General features: G+C 40.5%; 1 protein-coding gene across 1 annotated transcript in view; it reads left to right on the forward strand.

The window, feature by feature from the left end:
• The first annotated feature begins 241 nt into the window (after positions 1–241).
• LOC104259249 (pituitary tumor-transforming gene 1 protein-interacting protein) overlaps positions 242–21,942 on the forward strand; it is a 31,664-nt gene continuing 9,963 nt past the window's right edge. The window contains exons 1-5 of the mRNA XM_059818816.1: positions 242–356; positions 3,429–3,481; positions 7,604–7,712; positions 11,565–11,673; positions 16,269–16,337. Of these exons, the coding sequence (XP_059674799.1) occupies positions 242–356; positions 3,429–3,481; positions 7,604–7,712; positions 11,565–11,673; positions 16,269–16,337 (455 nt within the window). The remainder of the gene's footprint in view (positions 357–3,428; positions 3,482–7,603; positions 7,713–11,564; positions 11,674–16,268; positions 16,338–21,942) is intronic.

The raw sequence follows: 21,942 nt of genomic DNA on the forward strand, positions 1-21,942 counted from the left end.
GCACGCACCGGGAGCTCACGGAAGGTGGAACACCCCCTCCGGGCGCCTGCGGGGGCGAGACCCCGGCCTACAAAGACGGCTCCTCGGCCTCCGCTCCGCGGGCAGTCCGCCGCGCTGCCTCCGCTCGCTCCGAACCCCACCCCACCCCTCCCTGGGGGCTGTTGGCGCCTGCGCGCGCAGGACGTTGGCGCCTGCGCGCGGTCGGTTCCTGGTGCGAGCGCGGCCCCGGCCCGGTGCGGCCATGGGGGTGCTGCGGTTGTGGCCGCTGTGGCTGCAGGGCTTGGCGCTGGTGTGTGGCCGCGCCGGTATGGGCCTGGCGCACCCCACCACCACGGCTCCACCAGCACCGGTGCAGGGTAAGGAGGGGCAGGGCGGCGCGTAGCCGTTACCTTCCTCCCCGTGGCGGGTCTCGCCCGTGGGTGCGGGCTGTCGGGTGTTCCCGCGGGGTTTCTCTGTAAAGGGCCGCGCTCGCCCCTGACAGGGGCTGCGGGGGACACGGCGGGAGGGACGGGCAGAGGCACCCGTTCGCCCCAAGGCCTGCAGGCGCCGAGCGTCGCCCGGGAGCGCCTTCTGGAGAGTTGGTGGGGCTCGGGGATTTGCCCGAGCCCTCGTCCCCTGCCTCAGAGCAGGGGCCGGTTCTGTGTGGCGGGAGTGCAGCCGCCCGTGCGGCTTCCGGCTCGGCTGCCCTCCCTCGCCACTGCTGGGGTAGGACAGGCAGCCTGCTCCCGAGAGGCTGCCTCCAAGCTTCCGGCCAGAGGAAGGGGCGATGGTACTCGGCCTTGTACTGCTGGCCGGCTCGTGGGGCCGTGGGGTTATCGGGAGTTCTGCTGCAAGGAGACAGCAATCGCCTGGGTTTTCTCTGCCCTGACTGATGAGGAGCAATGTGGCTTGGAAGGAGAAGTCAGTGGAGATATTCTTGCCATCCTGTTGGTTCTGTTGGAATTGTTTATCTTGTAGATGCTTTTGGGAAGCAGATGGTGAAGCTTGTCCTCAAATTTGGTTGCTATTAGTGGATGTGACCAGAAAGGTACACGTCAGGTTAGTTTGCATTAAATTAGGATATCTCAGGTAGATGTTGGCGTGTGTTGAGAGTCCAGTTTGAGGTGTTTAATTTCTTTTATGGAAGGGTTTGTACTTGGAAATATCCAACTTAATGAGACAACTAATTTGAGGCAGAAGAGAAAGGGAACTGTCGGTGTTTCTCAGAGGAAAGAACAAAAGGTAAACTGGCTAATAACTACAAGTTAATCAGTGTCTTTCTAGTAGTTCTGAGAAACGTAGGTGAAACCAAAAGGTATGCTTGGAGCCAAAAATCAGTCTGAAATGGTGGTGGCGCTCCATATGGATTCCCTAGGAAAGAACTTTTCACATGTTATTATCATTATGTGAGTTTAGGAATTTGCTCATGATACAAAGTTGGTTGTTGATATGGAAAAGGATCATGATATTATGCAGAAAGATGTGAGTGACTTTTAAGGAAAAAATACTAGAAATAAGATTAAAATGAAAAAAAATGGATTGTTATGCCATATGACTAGTATTATAATTTTAATCTTAAATTGAAATAGTTGGAAAAAAGTAGAGAGGTAGACTTGTTGACTCTCAGATGCATATCCATTACTGAAGTGATGATCTTGTGAAGAGAGATATGGCAGTTTTATGGTAGTTCTGCAAGACTGTGGGACCTTGTATGCTGTCCTGCTTAAACATTCTACAAGTTCAGCAGCTGTGTTCAACAGAGTTGGACTGGCACAAAACAGGGCTATAAAGGCTGTGGTGTTCCCTGTTAGAGAAAATACCTAAAAAAGTATGGCTTTAATTGCTGGAGCAGAAGGAAGGCTGAGGGTGAATAAGAGTACTTGGTGGAAAGTACTTTTATACCAGTAGGAGGGAACAACTGTTTAAGTTGAAGAACAGTGTTGTCCTGAGAATATGGGCAGAGAACACATTAAAATAAACTACCTATCAATAAGCTTACTGTAGGTGTTGAAAGGTTTCTGACTGTCTGAGCAGTTCCACTATTTTTTCAGTGGAATAATCCCACTTGAAAATTTTTGAGTTTAAACTGAGAATTCTTTCTGAATCCGCTTTTCACATTTTTTTCCCATGAATTGATATATGGGCCTTAACACTTAGGCTGTTTCTCAGTTAATTGGTACCAGATAAACTAGTAAGTGTTTTTTCTAAACAGATATATAAAGCTAATATACTGGTACATAAAATGCATTTAGTGTTAAGAGTTAGTACCAGAAAGGTGTAATATTGAATTATGAAAAGAAAATACTGAAATATGTAGTTATCCCAAAACATGCCAAGAATTTAGCTCAAATAAATAACTGCTTATGACTAATGCACTTATTCATTAAAAGCAGAATTGGATTCCTGATTCAGAGATTTTTGCCTCATATTTATGATATATGTGGAAATAATTTAGACTAGAATAGACTATTTCAGTTGGAAGGGACCCACAACGATCATCTAGTCCAGCTGACCAAGTTAAAGCATGTTATTAAGGCCAATCAAAAGTTAGTTTCATTAAATAATATTAAAAATTATCATAGGAATTACAATAGTTGGAACAAAATACAGGTTCACACCAGGAGAGGAAACTCCCCCTAATGTGTCAAGTAGTTAATCTAGGTAAAGACTATGGTATGTACACGGCCCTGTGGGTGGCAAATTATGTGTATGTTGTGGATAATAAAAGACCAGTCTTAAGATGATAAGCATGCAGTGCTTCTAAATGAAAGTCATAGCCTTTGGCTGGAATCCTCTGGGAATGTGAACAGCAGTAAATATTTTATTTTTTAGGGTAGAAGATGTTTTTTAAAATGAAAAAAATAACTCCTTCCACATCACTTGGATTTTCAAACTTCTGTTGGACTTCTTGTTGACCTCTTACAAAATAACGGTGTCCTATGTTTGGAAATATTTTTAATTGTTATTTAAAATAACGTTATTTGGAGAGCTTTATTTTTAAAAACCCTTTTTTCTACAGAAACAGATTAGTATCTATGGAAGCAGGACCAACCCTAGGTGAGGGTCAGCCTTTGCTAGCCTTCCAGACCTGCAAAACTTGGAATGTTGTCTAAATTGAAGTGTAAATGTCTTGAACTTCAGCAGAACACAGGGAGGCTCTTGGGTTTTTCTCCCATGTTGTCCTTAGAGAAAGCAAATTACAAGTAGGAAAGCAAGTTACAAGTAAGCTTAAATTGTTTCCCTAACTATGTCAGAGGTCAAACTTAAATGCTTTCTATCTGTTTGCTACAGTTCTCCTGGAATGGAAATACTGAACTTTCATTGCTTAAATCTAGATACAAGCAACAATGTTGAAGTAGAAAAAAGAAAAAGCTAAGTATTGTGTTAAGTGCTTGATGTTATTGAGGAAAAATAAATATATTATCTGTGTGTTTGGTTTTTTTTTCTAGTGTGTTCAGAGTTTTCCCAGAGGTCCTGTGAAGAATGTCTAAAAAATGTTTCGGTAAGATTTTGAACATCCTTTTTGACTGAGAATTTGGTGATGTTTTTTCCATTTAATATGAATTCAGATTGGGGTTGGTTTGGCTTTTGTTTTTAATGGTGAATCTAGTCAAACTACCCTTACTAAGAGGAAGTCTCTGTTCTTGTTTAAATGGTAGAGTCAACTGATGTGCTGCTTCCCCGCTGTCACACTCAATGACAGCGTGTTTTCACTTTGCCAGGGTTGCTCCATGATTTGGTCGCTCAGGCATTTCTCTGATTCATCTGGAGGGGATGGACAGTTGTAGAATCCAAGTTTCCAGTTTCATTGTACGCTCAGTGCTTTCACAGCACAGCTGAGCAAGTTGATATTGCTGCTGGTTTAGACTTATGCTCATTTTGCAAACAGCATTTCTTGTACGGTGAATGGGAGAACTGGGAAGTTAATGTAAACTAGAAATGCCTTTCTCTAGAGATGCCCCAAGCAATGGATTTAACTGAGGCAGACTGGATCAGTATTTTGTAGATGTTCAGACATCTTGGCCTCTCCACTGACTACATCAGACCATAAGTGCTTAAGACTGCCAAGCTAGATCTCTGTTCTGGTAGCTAAGTGTTTTGATTTCCAATGAGACTGCAATAAGGCAGACATTTAAAACACTAGAGTTTGTTTCTCTGCCCTTTGCTCAAAACCTTTTTGGCTCCACAATAAGGATCATGATAAATATGCAAAAGGTGCCTATCCCTGCAGAGTAGAAGAAACTCCCATAAAGTGAGAGATTGTTTTGAATTTTTCACTCCAGATGTCACTGAAAAGAAGTATTTTGTGAGTCTTTAAGTCACATAAGTTACTGCAAAACTTTTTCAGTAGGGGAAATTGAGAAATATCTAAACTTAACTGTTTTATGCTTGGAAAATACTGGAAAATTTATGCTGGGAAAGTTTTATGCTGGGAAAATACTAATTGCCTTGTACTGATGTGGTTATTGCATGTTGTCAGACCTGTATATTTGTTGTCAAGAGCATCGCATTGTGTAAAGAACTCCTCATCTTCAAAAGTATAAAGTAGGAAATGGAAAATATCGGTCATTAAAGATTAAATGTTCAGCACTATCACTGGTGTGACTGTCACTTCAAATAAGTGCTGCTGCAGATACATGAGCACAACTTTTGTTAGCCTCAGAGCTATGTGCTCACCTTGTGAGAGAAATATATTCTTTAACTCTGTTTGTGTACTGAAGACACTAACAGAGTTATAGATACATTATTATTAGAATCTGTCAAACCAATGACAGTGTCCAGGCTTGTTTTGGGGACAGAATGATGGATGATTCAGGGCAACTGCTTCAATAGCATCAGTGTTAACCTTGAAGAAAGGAGTTTAGACCTGATTCAGACAGACACAGACCTTAAAAAAAGGCTACAGAACAAAGCCATTAGCATTTGTGTGAGCAATACAAAAGCAAAGGATTGCTGAAATTACTTCAATTGCTTTAGTAGAAAAAAATCAGGTTTTCATATTGGTGATAATATAGATAGCAGCAGCAGATAAAAATGAAGATTAAACATTTGTTGAATAGATAAAAACAATTTCAAACAAACCCTAAAATGTAGTAATTTAGTTCAGTTAAATAGAATTATAATTAAAAATGCTCAAATTTTGTTTATTATAATTGGGTTGGTCTTTTAGGTTGGTCTTTAGAGTTGATGAATACCTATTTTCTCATGTTTTTATTGATATGTTCTGTGTGGTAATTTTATAGATATGCTGTTGCATTTAATCTTATTTCTTACAATATGGTACATTAATCAAACCCCTTACGTTATTTTTTCAGAGCTGTTGAATCCTGAAATTCAATTTATTTACTTCAAAGAAATATTTACTGCTATGACTAGCAGGTTACCAGGTGTATTAAAATTTGAGAACTTCATCTGTTACTGATAATGTGTAAATATCTATTGATTAGCATCTTGAAAGAGTTTTCTCTTCATGTTTCTAACTCCATATGACCGCGTGTAAGACAAAATACATAATGCAAGCAGTAGTTAAAGATAGGACTACATTTTAAAACGTGTGTATGTGTTGAGCCTCAGCATTCAGGAGAATTTTCCAAAGTCTTATTTTTAACTTCGGAGTAGTCTACCAACATGCTTTTCCCCTCACTATTTATTTTTGTCATTCTCATCTTTGTCCTAGTAACAGATGTATGGAATCTAAATTCTTGTGGCAAATGGATTTTAGGCAAGCTAGGCATTTAAAAAAAAGGAGTTAACAGCTATAGGAAATTATATGGTCAATAAATAAAGCCAATTTTTTTGAAGGAAAGGTGGGGATAATAGTCACTTGCATACATCTGTCTGATTATAGAGGAAGAAACATTCATTTCCTGTTCATTGTTACTATCTTATCCCTTTTAATACTGAGAATATGTCCTTAAAATGAGTGTGGACTGAATAATGTTGCACTTCGTTCTCCATGTGAGACTCTACTAAAATAAAGTTAGTGATATCCATCAGAGTGTGAACGTGGTTCCTAGCATACTCTGCAAAGGATATATGTTTTACCTCTAAATAAAATTTTTTTAGTATGCATTTTTAGGTTATGTAGATGAAGATCAAAGTTAAGGAAATGTTTCACCCTCAGGCATTTAAGCTTTTTTCTTTTTTCTAACTTGATTTTGACAATTAGCTCAATTTTTAGCATTGGGAATGAGTCAATTGAAATACTTTCTCTTACTTCAGCCTTTGCACCAGCCAGTAGCAGTATCATGTATTGCCTTTTGGGCTGCACACAGTTTTAGTGGTCACATGCAGTAGTCTCCATCAGAGTGATACAGTTGACCTTCCTGTGCTGCTAAGTTGTCACCAACAGTATAGTCATTCAGGTTAGAAGAGACCTCATGCGCCATTTAGTCTAGCCTCCTACTCAAAGCAGGGTCAACATTATATTCAAACAAGTTTAACAATGACTTTTAGTCTGCCCCCTGTAAGTCATTATTTTTGAACTGTTTATTCTTATTAAATAATTGATCCAATAAAAGCAAGCATGTTCTGGTCTAATATCCTTGATTAACATTAAAACTAGGAGGGCAGGTTTTTTGCAAAGATTATTCTGCCTTAATTATTTTTGTTGATGTGTCTTTATGGGTATGTTTGACTTGTACAGTCTACCAACTACTAAATATGAGTAAGTTTTTCTTGTCTCTTTCTTCACGTTTTTTAAGAGAGCAGAATCTACTACGAACAGTTTCCTTTGTATTTAACGTTTTCTAACCCTTTAGAACAAGATAACAGACTTCCTGCAGTTGAGGATGTATGACAGAGATGGTCTTGATAGTAGTTAGATAAAGCATAGTTCCTGCATGAGCTCTTTCTATAATGAATCCTAAAAAAACCTGTTCTATCAAGGATTCCTTTTACTGTCATCCGAAACCTCACTGGTTGAGTTGTGTGGTAAAGGAATTTTGAATGAGTATCTGTTTTAACAGATGAAAAACAAAACTTCAGGCTTGATGCTTAGTGGTGACATAAAAAGCAGAAATGTTGTGCTGCGTTGTAACTGTAAGACATGTAAGAAATCCAAAACTTAAAATATCCAGGTATGTAAATGTGCACATTTAAGGTACTCAATGCATTTTGTGACACAGGTTGGATAAGGCTGTATCTTTTATTACCTTGCAGCAAAAACTCCTGTAGAATTGTAAGGGTTCTTTATTTTTTCTTTCTGTTGATAGTCAAATACAGGGCTGAAGAAAGATAAGTGGTTTTGTATTCATCAACGATACCAGGTGTGTTAAAATTCTGAGCAGTTGGCTTTCTGCTTTGTATTTCTTAATTTCAGTAATTCTAAACCCAAAGCAATTTTATCCTGAAGTATACGGAGCACCTCAATATGTTTGCAAATATCTTCAGGCTAATGTAAATATTTATTAACTTTATTACCTGTAAGTACAAAACTTATTCACAATTCAGTTCAGGCTTACTTAGAATTGTACCAGGACTTCCATAGGTTTTATACTACAAAGCACTTTCAGTATATCCATACAGTACTGTACACACTTAAGAATTCTGTCTGTGGAGAGAGCACTAAATTGTAAACTGTTTTTGAAGATCAATAATTTAGGTTTTTGTTTCTTTTGCACAGTGCCTTTGGTGTTACACCAACAACACTTGTATTGATTACCCTGTAAGAAGCATTCTTCCACCGTCTTCATTATGTTCACTCTCAAATGCTCGATGGGGAGTTTGCTGGAGTAGGTACTAATTTTACTTTTGCTGTAGAGAATTATTTGAGTATGATTAGATTAAAGTAAGACTACTGCTTACTAGAGCTGTTTCCTGAGAATTTATTTGGAGGGGTGGGGGGGAAGGAGGCAGTGGTTATGATTTGGAACCATGATACCTAATCTTCTGGACTTGCAAAACAGTCATTGTTAAGGGTCCTTTGTGAACAGCCAGTATAGTTATGCTGATCCAATGGCTTTAAAACACTTGCCATGCAGTGAAGTTCTGTTGACCCTAAAGTCTAGACTGGGAACCAGTGATGTTGGAATGTTTTGGGTATTTTATATAGTCAGGCTTCACCTGTTTCTGAAACCATACTTCAGTGGTACAAAGAAGTAAGATCATTCCTGGTTGACAAAGGATGACCTTTCTTACCTTTTTAAAATTTCTTAATGATGGGTGATATGCCTGGATCCACAATTTTTGAAGTATATTCCAGTGGCAGCAGTGAACCAATACCACAGGGATGGAGACACCCAAAAATTATTGAATGCTGTTTTTGCTTAAACAGAAACAGTGTGGTCTGTGGATGCTGAAGGCAATGCAGTTAAGGTTAAAATGGAAGCTGCAGAGTGCCACTGTCTATTGTAGTGCTGCATCATGCAATTGTTCTTAGATTTCCTTTTGCTTTGCATTTCGTAATACAAAATGCAGTGCAGGGCATGTGCTGCCATTGGGGTGAAATCTTTGGAGCTATTCTTGCAATACTGTGTATACAGATCTAAATTCAGAATAGACTGGAACAGAGAACAAGTAAGACATTGGAAAGCTTGTCATATGAAATAAGAGTACCTCTTCAGTCCAGCAAAGCAAAGGCTTGCAGCTTTCTGTGTATTTGCTCATGAACACCAGGAGGCTAAAGCAGAAAAACAGGTGGGGATGAACTATCAGTGACCATGTTAACTTTCTTCTAATTTACAGTTACCACACTTGGAGCAGTGAGATTACTCTTTAAATTAGAATAGCAGCAGTAGTAGAAGATTGCTATAAAAATGGAGCATGCGAGTTTCTGAACACTACTACTTCGTATAATCCCTGCAAACCAAGGGACTAGGTTGGACAGTACAGGAAAACTTTACCAATTCTATGTTCTTAGCAGAAGGGCTCTGTGCTTTGTTTTGTGAGAGAAAGCATTTATACTTAGACTTTTGGAGGTTTTTAGAGCTACAGAAGGTGTATCATTTCACTGATAAGGCAGACTTTTAAGGAAATTGGGCTTTCAATATTACAGTAAATACTGTTACTATGAACTGTTAAGCAAGCTTTTTTCTGGAAAAAAGTGGGTTGACTCCTGCCAACAGCTAAGTACTCACACAGCTGCTCACCTCCTCCCTCCCCTGGCCCCAGTGGGATGGTGGAAGAAAATAGAAGAACAGAAGCAAGAGAACTCATGGATTGAGATAAGACAGTTTAACAGGTGAAGGCAAAATGGGGAGAGAAAAACAACCATGCAAAGGAAATCACTTGCCAGCTCCCACATGCGGACTGATGCCCAACCAGTCCCCAAACAATAGTCACCTTGGAAGCCAGATACCCCTTCCACTTCTTTTTCCTTTACCACAGGTTTTATTGCTAATCATGGCATTATATGGTGTGGAATATCCCTTTGGCCAGTTTGGGTCAGGTGTTCTGGCAGTGTCCCCTCCAGACCTCTCCAATCTCTTGCCTACCTCCAGCCCTACTCACTGGGAGGAACAGAGTTGGGAGGGGAAAAAAGATCTGAATGCTCTTCAGGCCTGTTCAGTAACAGCTAAAACATTAGTGTGTTATCAGCACTATTGTAACTCAAAATCCAAAACATGGCATCATACCAGCTGCTATGAAGAATGTTAACTCTGTCCCGGCCATACCTGGTACAGAAATGCATTTGTGCTCTGTCCTTTTGCAAAGCAGTGATTACTGGTATCTGCCGATACTAAGGGTGTTCTTGGCAGTTTACTCCTGCTATAGAAATGGCTTCTAGCTTGGGTGCCATTAGTGTTTCTAGACTGAATGCAGCTTAAACAGAGAATGGATCACCTTATCAGCAAAAAAGGTAAAAGTGGAAAAAGAAGAAAACAAAAACAACAACAAAACCCCCCAGATATGCATTTCTTTAATAGATTTTTTACAAATTATATGCAGCAACATGCCATGGGGATATATAGTTTTATTGAGACTGTCCCTTTCGGACACAGTGGGAAAACTAACTACTTTGTGAGTGTGGTGGTGGTTTTCCTTTTTGCGAATGAAGACATAAGTGTTGGCTCAGTGTTGCTGAAAATGAAGCTGAATATTGCAGCTTTCAAAGTCAAAAACAAATGACTGGCTTCTGGTTACAATTTTTATGGAATAAGACATGTTAACAGATATTAACCAGCAGTGAAGAAAAAAGAACAGTATAGAAGCAATGTCATACAAAGTAGCTTAATTGTATTGTTTTTCGTGAATAATAAGCGAATGAAATAGATAGTGGAGGCAGAAATGCAAACTGAAAACTGACAATCTTTTTCTGCACCTTGTTAATAGATTCAAAATACATTTTTTGCTTCAATTAAATGGCATTTAAAAATGTAAATAGTGTACTTTAAAAAAATTAAATTAAAATTAAAGCTATTTTTTGTTTTTCCTTCACTGAATGAAGTATATTTAATTGCTTGTTACTTGTAGGGGAGTAACAGAATGAGAAATGTGGTATGGTGAAATGTGTTACTTTCAAAATTTACATCTTTGGGATTACTTGTGTATTGTAACTAGAAACTATGTATTAATCTTTATTATAAACTGTACCCAGAAAATTATAACACAATTAAAAATATTTGCTGGGATCTAATCTTTGGCAAGACCTGTGAAGGATATTCCTTGGCCAGATGAGAGTTGGTGAGATCTGTAGAGAAGTAACAGACTCTTTGGCTTGTGCATGTGATCAGAGAGGATAGACCCTCTGAACTTCACTTGCTAAATTTGTCTGTCTTATCACTAGTACTCTGGAGCAGTAAAAAGTGCATGTGCAGCTACTTTGTATTACTGCAGAAGCATGAAGGTGCTGAATCTGGCAGAGTTCAGAGGGATTATGTGGGAGAGAGAAGACAGCTTCCCTTCCCCTTCCCATCATGCTTTAAAATACAGTGTGGGGAGAGGCGTTTAATTATCTCTGATACAACTTCCCTGACTTCATTTTGTCCTTTGTTAGGGCCTTTAAATAACTCCTTGAAGCTGTGTCTATCATGTTGGTTATTTTTCTTCTTGGGCCTTGCTTTTTTCCAGGACATCAGGTTTCTGATTCAGCTACAGTTGTTACAGTGTATGCAGTTAAAATAATACACCACTGCCACAGCCCCCCATTTGTTAATCGCTCTTTGGGTGTAGAAGATCACTTAGGAAGTTTTATGGAGAGTTTTATATTGGCTCCTTCAAATTCTCTGACACTGTCTTACTTCATTTTACTCTTTCTCTAACTGCTTCATGTAATGTGTGTACACTGATACTGCACCTATATGACTTTTTTGTTCATGCTGTGCATTGGCTAAGGTTGTGATTGGGAGGACAACTGTGGAAATCACACCAGTAGATATATATCATATAAAGTTTTACAGGATTACTTTAGTAATTTAGTGTATATAAAGAGCAATTTTACTTAATGTCTGTTCAGTGTAGATTATGCGTAGTAGTGAAATTCTAATGTGATATGCTGAGTTTTAACTGGGGTAGTTGTGCAGAACTGTGGGTTTGATTTTTTTCATACAGAGGTGAAAAAATGCTTGGGAAGGAGGGGAAGAATTATCAGAAACACAAATGTTAATGCTGGAGTCTAACGAGTTGAATATATTCATATTTTTCAGTAAACTTTGAGGCTTTAATTATTGCCATAGCTGTAGTAGCTGGACTCATTCTGGTGTCCATAGCAGTCTGTTGCTGTTACTGCTGTTACTGCAGAAGGCGTTCCAGGAGGTAAATACTTAATTTGTTTCTTTTACTAACTTTGGGTGCTGGTCTTCCCTACCTACAATTTTTACTCTCTAGTATACTAAGAATCTTTTCATTGGGAAGCAATTTTGGTCACTTTGTTTTACTTGTTTCAGAGACAACCAAAAAAGGTGTTTAGTAACAGGCAGTGTGACACTACAAACGATGCTGGAATGACCCTGAAGCGATGTTGTTAGTGGTAGCATCACAGATATGTTCTTTAAGCTTTACAGTTCTACATTTTACACTTCCTTATTAAGATTGGATGTGAAATATTTCAGTGCCCAAATAAATACTTGCTTCTTGTGATAACAGGACAAATTTATTTCAAGGCAAGCTCATGGTGCAGCAAAAAGGGACCAGGTGGGTAACAAGTAACTGAGCAACAATGTCCTACAGCACTTGGTATGCATGCTTCAGTTTGCTCTAAGATCTGTCAGTAGACAATCAGTATCTAAATGATGAGCTGTCTTTGCCAGTTCAACAAAATACTCTAAATGTAAGATGATACTTTTCTTGCTCCAAGATACTAAGAGTGACTAATTTTCAAGTAAAGTAATACTGCAAAAATTTAAGTGTTTTTAGATCTTGGAGGACTTGCAAAACTTCTCTTTTTTTCTACTGGCTTACTACTTTAATTGGTTAATATACTTCAAAGGGAGGGAAATTATAGAATCGTAGAATCATTTAAGTTGGAAAAGACCTTTAAGATCATCAAGTCCAACCACAAACCTAACCCTGCTAAGTCCACCACTAAACCATGTCCCTAAGTGCCTCATTCACATGTCTTTTAAATACCTCCAGGGATGGTGACTCAACCACCTCCCTGGGCAGCCCACTTTGGTGTCTGACAACCCTTTCAGTGAAGAAATTTTTCCGAATATCCAATGCAAACCTCCCCTGCTGCAACTTGAGGCCACTTCCTCTTGTCCTATCACTTGGGAGAAGAGACCAACACCCACTGCACCACAACCCCCTTTCAGGGAATTGTAGAGAGCTATAAGGTCTCCTCTGCTCCAGGCTAAACAACCCCAGCTTCCTCAGCTGCTCCTCATAAGACTTGTGCTCCAGACCCCTCACCAGCTTCGTCGCCCTTCTCTGGACACGCTCCAGCACCTCAATGTTCTTCTTGTAGTGAGGGGCCCAAAACTGAACACAGGATTCGAGGTGCGGCCTCACCAGCGCCGAGTACAGGGGCACGATCACCTCCCTACTCCTGCTGGCCACACTGTTTCTGATACAGGCCAGGATGCCGTTGGCCTTCTTGGCCACCTGGGCACACTGCTGGCTCATATTCAGCTGGCTGTCAACCAACACCCCCAGGTCCTTTTCTACCAGGCAGCTTTCCAGGCACTCTTCCCCAAGCCTGTAGCGTTGCATGGGGTTGTTGTGACCCAAGTGCAGGACTCGGCACTTGGCCTTATTAAACCTCATACAGTTGACCTCAGCCCATTGATCCCTCTGCAGAGCCTTCCTACCCTCAAGCAGATCAACACTCCTGCCCAACTTGGTGTCGTCTGCAAACTTGCTGAGGGTGTACTCGATCCCTTCAATCCAGATCATCGATAAAGATATTAAACAAAACTGGCCCCAATACTGAGCCCTGGGGGACTCCACTTGTGACCAGCTGCCAACTGGATTTGGCTCCATTCACCACAACCCTTTGGGCCTGGCCATCCAGCCAGTTGATAAGCAGCTAAAATCGGTAAGTCAGTGCTTCCATGGGAAGTGATCAGTGCTTATTCCCCAATGAAACATCTGGAAAGCCTTGTTTATTGGGACAGCACAATATGCTTCCTTATGTCACTGAAGTTTTAGAGCTCAGGTTTCTGGGCAGTGTAGTTTCAGCTAACTCTGTTCCTTTTGTCCTTCAGTACTACTCATGTGAACAAAATGTGGATGTTATTTCTTGATCTGAAATAATTTCTATAATCAAGTACCTGAAATTCATTGTTCTTAATGGAGGGTTATTTTTTAAAGAATTTATGCAGCTCTACAGTGTTTAGTGCTGACCTTTAAGCCAGAGAAATATGGTGGCTTTCAGAAGAGGAGAAAACAATGGTAAATAATGTGTCATTACCTTTTCTATTCCTTGAGGAAGATGCATGCACCTGTTCTGCTGGTAGATTGGTCTTAACAAATCTGTCCTAGTGTAAGAACTGGTAACTTTTTAGCCCTGTGCTTGATAAGCCCTGAAGATATATAGAACTGTTCTAGATTTTACATAAGATCTGCCAACTTGCTCTGCAGAAGAACAGAGTAGGCCCCTGTGGCTGATATGCCAACAAATAGAGCTTGATTCTTGTGAAGAGAGAGATTTGTGCCAGACTTCAGTTTTAGTAGCTAAGTCAATCAGTAACATCTGATTCCAAAAACAGAGGGTTAGTTGACAGTCATCTTATGCCAGAACTCCGAAGGTGCCAAGCTTAATCTTCTGACACTCAGAGGATTTAGAGGTCTTGTCAGAGTGGGGTCCAGCTTATTTCAGGAGCATTCAGAATGTATTACACTGGAGCCTTATATATTACTGGCTTTAAACACACTGATTCTCAGCAGGAATTCTTTTGCTGTCTGCTTCCTCAGTTTGGGGACTCCTTTTCCCCAAAAGAAACTTTTTTTAATGAATCAAAGAAGGAAAACTTGTAGAAATGTAGTATTAGATCTGTTTTAAGGACTTCTGAGCTCTGAGACAACACAGGTAAGGTGTAACCTTGTTTTGCAGAAGCATCAGTATTCCTTCTGGGAATTTTAAGCTGTGTTTAAATGTTTAAGAAGCCAACACTTGTCCTTCAACACAGAGAATACTTAGTGCATTAATCCCCACATCAGTAATGTGGCTGGCTCACCTGAGTCCTTCCATCCCTACCACAGGAATCCTAGGACTATTGTTTCAGTTCATTACTTTTATCCTATATTTGGACTTTGAGAGTCTGGTTCCATGCTCTTGAGACATAACTTTTCATGAAACTGTACAAACAGATTCTCTTGAACGTCTTCAGTTTAACAACCATTTTTTTAGTTTTTATAATTTCAGATTTTCTAGATTTTGAAGAAAAACTCAATTCCTTCAAAGTGTCTGGAAGTCAGAAGATACTTAATGCTTCTTTTAATTATAGGGATGAAATATATTTTCTGAATCCTATACCAGCATTTTATTGATTTGGTGGGTTTGTGTTTTGCAAAACCAGTGTGAAGTGAGACTGTTACATAGTTATAAGACACTGGAGTCTCCAGTAAAGTAGTTTTACAGAAGGGTGCCCAAGAATGGGAGCTTCTAGTCCTCCTGGACATGCTAATATGAGGAATTGATTAGTTTTACAAAAGGATCTAACATAGTTTTCCAATAAAGGTGACCTATTGCATGTGTTTCCTACTGCTAAACTCCCCCAAGATTTTTCTAACTCTTTACGTGGAAACAAAAAAGGAAGAACTAGAAAATTTGTATGTGAAACATTACATGAATTCTGAATTACTGGATTGTATTTGAATGACTAAGATCTTCAAAGACATGTATGGAGTGATCAAGCAGATGGAAAAACTGAGTTCAGACTTCAAATTCTGGTAGCTGAATTTTGTATGTTAAAACATTTGTGCTATAATTAACCACTGGATGTCACTCTTGCTTAACTTCTATGTTGGTTGCTGCAGATGTGTGGTTCTGTAACTATCCATTTCTCTATCAGCCGGTGTGTTACTATTGTAAATATTCCTATCAACCATCTTCAGATAATAATTTTTCAAAACTGAATGTACTAGCACCTGGAAAAGCATGGCAGGTGTCCATTCACTAATCCTTGAAGAATTGTCATTAATTCTGTCAGAAAAAAAAAAACAGACAAATAAATATTGTTTGGCATTTGCTTTAGAGTTCTACAATTCTTATATGGTGTATCTAATGGCTAAAAGGAGCTGAGCTTTCTCCAAAGCAGGTCACAAAGCTTAAGTGCATGCATTCAGTAGATCATATCTGCACATGCACGGCTCAGATGTACTGTGCAGGCTCAGCATTTCCCAGAATCACACAGCTGATGCACTCAGGTAAATCCTTGGTCATTCCAGAACAGGGAAGGCAGCTGCCAAGACAACTTATGCAGACTGCTTTCCTGGGGGCAACTTGAGATTGTATAGTGATGGTTGTTGGAAAGACAAATTGTTCTAGCATCAAAGGCTTATGAACCATCAATCTTCTTCCAGGGGGCAACAATAGACTTAACTATGCATGTGCAGTACACTTACTCTTAAATGGGGTGTGACATGTGGGGAAAATGGCAAGTAGGACTCCTGCTTCTGGAACAGTCTGCAACCTGTTCCTAAGAGACTTTAAATTGTCCTGTGGAGTCTGAAGTGTACATTGCTACAGTGGGTGAAGCATTTGGGTATTATAAAATGTGAAAGGGTAACTCTACAAATTTGTCAGTTACACTTATTCAGCAATGAAATCTTGCATAGCTGTGAAGAAGTATCTCGGGTCAGACTATAAATCCTTCTTGAAAATAAGTCAAATGACTAAACAGTGATTGCCTAGCACTGAAATTGCTTTTTCTTCCTCTTATGCTTTCCTTCTCTCCCTATTTTTGTAGTAGACCAGATGAAGAAGAAGAACGGCTAGCTAGAAAGAGAGAGGAACGAAGACTACAGTCTCTTCAGAGGTATGTCTTGACAGCTTGATACATAGCTATACACTTCCTGGTGATATAGGAGTATTCTGCCCTTCTAAGGAATACACGGAGTACTAAACAAAGAGGCATTATGGAGTTAAGCACGACAATGTCAGGTTTCTACAAAACAGGGTTTATTGTGAGATTTGTGAACCTGATTAGGAGCCTGTATTTCCATAAGTGAATAGAGAGTGAATAGGTTGATGCTCACTGTTGCAGGTACAAGTGCTCTGTGTCAGCCAAAAGCAAACAGGAGGGATGTGTCTGAAGTATTGTCTAGTCTCTCCTGGACTGATGACTGTCTGTGGCATGAGTTAATGCCAAAGTGAGGCTGGGATACAGAGGGGAAACCCACTTTCTGGACTCATTTGGTGTCTGGTTCTTTTTCTTTTAAAATCTGGCTGGGAGAGTTAGAGAAGTTGATAGTGAAATACCTATTAGAAATTTTGCTCAGGCATGGAAGACTTCAGCTCAGATCTCACTTTAGATGTAATCCTACATTTCCATTCTCTCTGTTACACTGTGCTACAGCTTTAGGAAGAAGTGCAAGAGTCAGCAGTGATACAGTACTTCTCAGTGAGAACAGTATTCCTTCAGATGTAGGTTTTTATAGCTTAGTTCTCCAGTGACTGTTCATGGTTTTTACATTATTCTTTAGATAACAGTTTTTATAGCTAGGACCATGATACCTGGTAGAAGCCCAGTGTACCTTTTGAATCATACTTCCTTTCATGGTCTTGATTTTGGAGATTGGAGGACAACCAATGGATCAGGCCCAGCCAGCACAGGTTCATGAAGGGCAGGTCCTGCTTGACCAACCTGATCTCCTTCTATGACCAGGTGACCTGCCTAGTGGATGAGTGAAAGGCTGTTGATATTTACCTGGACTTCACTAAAGCCTTTGACACTGTCTCCCACGGTGTTCTCTTGGAGAAGCTGGCGAATCGTGGCTTAGACAGGTGTACTCTTCACTGGGTGAAAAAACTGGCTGGAGAGTCGTGGTGAATGAATGGAGTTAAATCCAGTTGGTGGCCGGTCACAAGCAGAGTCCCCCAGGGCTCAGTTTTGGGGCCAGTCTTGTTTAATACATTTATCGATGATCTGGATTGAAGGAATTGAGTGCTCCCTCAGCAAGTTTGCAGACGACACCAAGTTGGGTGGGAGTGTTGATCTGCTCGAGGGTCGGAAGGCTTTTCAGAGGGATCTGGACAGGCTGGATCAATGGGCTGAGGCCAATTGTATGAGGTTCAACAAGGCCAAGTGCCGGGTCCTGCACTTGGGTCACAACAACCCCATGCAACGTTACAGGCTTGGGGACGAGTGGCTGGAAAGCTCCCTGGCAGAAAAGGACCTGGGGGTGTTGGTTGACAGCCGGCTGAATATGAGCCAGCAGTGTGCCCAGGTGGCCAAGAAGGCCAACGGCATCCTGGCCTGTATCAGAAACAGTGTGGCCAGCAGGAGTAGGGAGGTGATCGTGCCCCTGTACTCGGTGCTGGTGAGGCCGCACCTGGAATCCTGTGTTCGGTTTTGGGCCCCTCACTACAAGAAGGCCATTGAGGTGCTGGAGCGTGTCCAGAGAAGGGCGACGAAGCTGGTGAGGGGTCTGGAGCACGAGTCTTATGAGGAGCGGCTGAGGGAACTGGGGTTGTTCAGTCTGGAGAAGAGGAGGCTGAGGGGAGACCTTATCGCTCTCTAACTACCTGAAAGGAGATTGCAGAGAGGTGGGTGTTGGCCTCTTCTCCCAAGTGATAGGACAAGAGGAAATGGCCTCAAGTTGCACCAGGGGAGGTTTGCATTGGATATTAGGAAAAATTTCTTTACTGAGTGAGTGGTGAAGCATTGGAACAGGCTGCCCAGGGAGGTGGTGGAATCACCATCACTGGAGGTGCTCAAGGAATGTGTAGACGTGGCACTGCGGGACATGGTTTATTGGGCATGGTGGTGTTGGGTTGATGGTTGGACTTGATGATCTTGCAGGTTTTTTCCAACCTTAATGATTCTGTGATTCACAGTGGATTAGCTTCAGCAAGACAACAGGAGAGTCCTAACCAAACTAATGCTAGGCTTGGAGCTGTTATGTGTGGGTTTGAATCCCCACAGACTGCCAAGGAAATTGATCCGAGGTTTGCCGCTTCCTGATTATGTTCCCTAAATACTTGGCTGCCAAGTAACAGGTGGGCACCTTCATGGCCTTGCTGATGCCTGCTGTTATCTCCTGAGCTCAGATTCATTGCTAATATGAGCAGGGACTGCAGGGAGCAAGCTATACTTCCAGATGAGATGCCTTGGCGAGCTTTTGCATGAAGACACTAAGTTTCTATATTACACATGTGCATAAGAGGTCAAGGTAGGTAGGCAAACATGCTTGATTTGCTCAAATGTGTTATGTTTCTGACTGAGCACAAAAATGGGAGCCAATAAGGTTCTCTCACAGATGTACCTACTGTTGCTTGTCTCTTGACTGGCAGGAGCTGGGAGAATTGCTCATCTTAACTCCATGCAAATCTGTGTTCTGGTTCTGAACTGCCGGGTTATAAGCAAATACAGCAACTGTTTGCCCTGAATCTGACAATGGTTATGGCTCTGAAGCAGGTATTGTGATACTAGGAAGCAGAATAGATTCTGTTGTAATGGGTTAAATTGATCCTTTAGCCTTGTACAAAATGCCTAGACTTGTTGGCAATAGAAAGAATTGGAATAGGATACAATGGGGATGTTTAACGAGAGAATTTTTCAGAGCTTGACTTAGTGCAAAGCTTGAATGGTTAGTTTTGGTTTTGTTATATTTTTTTAGAGCTATTACATACTGTCAGTTTAATATCTATTTCATTTTTCTACTAGCTGTTTAATAGTTTAGTAGCTTTTAAACTTACCAAATTGTATTTGTTCTGCACAAATTTTATTTTTCAGACTTACTGTTGCACTAATATGTATTCTGCATTTGTACTTGTTTAGGAAAGTAAAGTTTAAAAGTAACTTTCTGCAGAGGGAGGATTGAGAATTAGATGTCTCGTAGTGGAGTTGAGCTAAAATTACTTTTCTGAAAATACATGTTTTTAAGTCTAATGGTGCCACTAATTTAACCCTTTAGAATGCCTTTATGTACAATCTACTTCTGATGTAACTGTGAGCTGCTGATGGAAACAGCATTCTTTTCTTTCATGCCCGAGGCACAACATTCCTTAGCTCTATGCTATGCCAGATTTGTTTAGCAGGAAGCTATTCACGTTTCTGGGGTTTGAGTTTTTTATTCTGTTGGATGAGTTCAGTGAACAGTCTCAGTGTGTATCCATAAGATTGCTGGGATCCACAGGATGCAAGGACAGCATGAATCCAGGGATGGGAGAAAAGCAAAGAAAGCACTTATTTGGGGACAGTAGAAAGCAATACTTGCCCTTTTACCATTGCAAGGTAGTATCAAACTTTATCCGAGAAGAGAATGGATGCAAATTTGTTTTCATAAACATCTTCATTTGTGAGCTGAAAGTATCATACCTGAATGCACAGAAGGGTAAGGAATAGGTGGCCAGTTCAGGAAGTATGCTCATCTGTAGTCATACCACACAGCTTATCAGATAAATGATGTTGAAGACTTGTAATGGATCAGAAAAAAGGGAAATTCTCCACCAGCTAATCCACTTCTAACTAGTCATGGCACAATAGGCAGAGTACTAGTGTGAAGGTGATGTTTCTCATGTAATCGTTTTCTTCCCTTCTAAAGAGAAGAGATCCTGTGAGGAATACCAACATTTTGTTGTATGTCAAACCCATGTGTTTTGTTGTGGTGAAATGTACATCCTTAATACTATGCTATGTTGTTCAGTTAAATCAACACTATGTTTATTATAAAGCAAAGGCTCATGACCAGGTGTGTAGGGGGTGATTGCGTACCATAACCTTTCCACTGTGATTTGTGTATTGACTTTAAATTCTTCGTACAGTTAATCTGTTGGAAATCTGATACTTCTGGAGTGTAGGGTTTTCTGTGCACACACAGAGCAAGTGGTGTTGTACCAGGCAATTAGCAACGCAGAACTAAGACCAACTCCATTCCTGAGTTAAGCCTAGGAACAAGGATCGCTGGGAACAGGCTGTTCTACCAGGATGATTGCTGCAGCCTTAAAGCAGTAGCCTTCTTTCCTAGCTTGTCTCAGGAGTATGTCTGTGAAACAAACTGTTCTAATTGCAGGAGAGCTAGCAGCAGCCCTGGAATATTTCCCATGTTCTGAACATGTGTACCTGTTGTGTGGCTGGGGAGGGATTGGTTGGGTCATGGGAAAACACAAGGAGTAGACCACTTCCAGCAACCAGAACACATCACCCTACCCACTGCTTGCTTCGTGTAAGTCCTTAGGAGGTTGAATTGCTAGTAGCAGGCTGTGGAACAGATTAATACCTAGATGGCTGTTAGAATGAAGAGTAAGGGTAATAACATTGGCCCTCTGCTTGTCTTCAAAAGGAAGAAACTAGCTGCCACTTCACTGAGAAGGTTGAAAGTCACTGGTTATATCTAGAGTTGGCACTTGATAGTGAGGGGCAGGAAGGGAAGGAAACCCAGAGCTCAGTTTTTGACTAATACGGAAGGAAAACAGGTATCTTATTGCATAGCTCTAGTCCTTTATTTGACTTCATGTCATCTCTAACATGAAAAATCATTTTTAAACATAGCCTCAAGTAGTGAATCTTCTTCTGTACACTCATTTACAGCTGCAAATACATGTACATTTGTATATTAGATTTATATAATTTATAAACCATTATTTATGTTAAGTTGATAAACCAATGAAAAGCAATGAGATTGTAAATGAGAAAATGCCAAGTATAATTTGATAGTGTACTGGTAAGGAAGAACAAGGAGTGGGGACAGAGAAGGAAAGGATTGCAGTTCATGATTTTCATACTTAGTTCTTCACAGATGATGTGAGTTGTTAGTTGGCTTACAACAGTAGGGACAACTTGCATGAAGAGCCAAGAATTTAGCATACAGAAGATGGAGTAACAGCAGTAGTATTAAGAAACAGAACCAACTCAGAAGACTGCAAAGTGGCTTCAGTTGATCATAATGCAGAATGTGATCAGTGCAGTAGCCACCTCTGGGTGGCTGATTCAGTTTCTGCCTGTTGAGAATTGCGTCTGATACTTCTCAGTTGATATATTCCTAAGCCTTATTTACTGTACAAGGATTTAGTCATGGATGATATGATATAGTCATGACTGCCTGTCAAAGCTCAAATGTTTCACAAATATTAATGGTTTTACCCTTCAAACTTAAACAATGTAAGAATTTTAGATGTTTGGTTTGTTTTGAATAGCCTAGGGAAGTTCCCTAAGTGTTTCTGAGGTTTAAAGCCTATACAGCCTGACTTTTTTTCCCCCCCTGCCCCTTACCTTCTTGTGTAGATACTTAGTGCTTTTTGTGTTCAGGGCAGATTCAGACAGACTGCTGCAGTACTGAGATTTCAGTTGAAACTGCAGCAGTGAGTCTCTATTATTTCAGACAAGGTATGCAAAACAGTTAAGAACATGCCATAGTACTACAAGTAAAAAAACCTAGTTTGAGGTCACATGAGAACTATACAGAAATAAGGACTGGCTT

This window comes from Gavia stellata, chromosome 6 (assembly GCF_030936135.1).
Source record: "Gavia stellata isolate bGavSte3 chromosome 6, bGavSte3.hap2, whole genome shotgun sequence".
In the NCBI taxonomy this organism is placed as follows: Eukaryota; Metazoa; Chordata; class Aves; order Gaviiformes; family Gaviidae; genus Gavia; species Gavia stellata.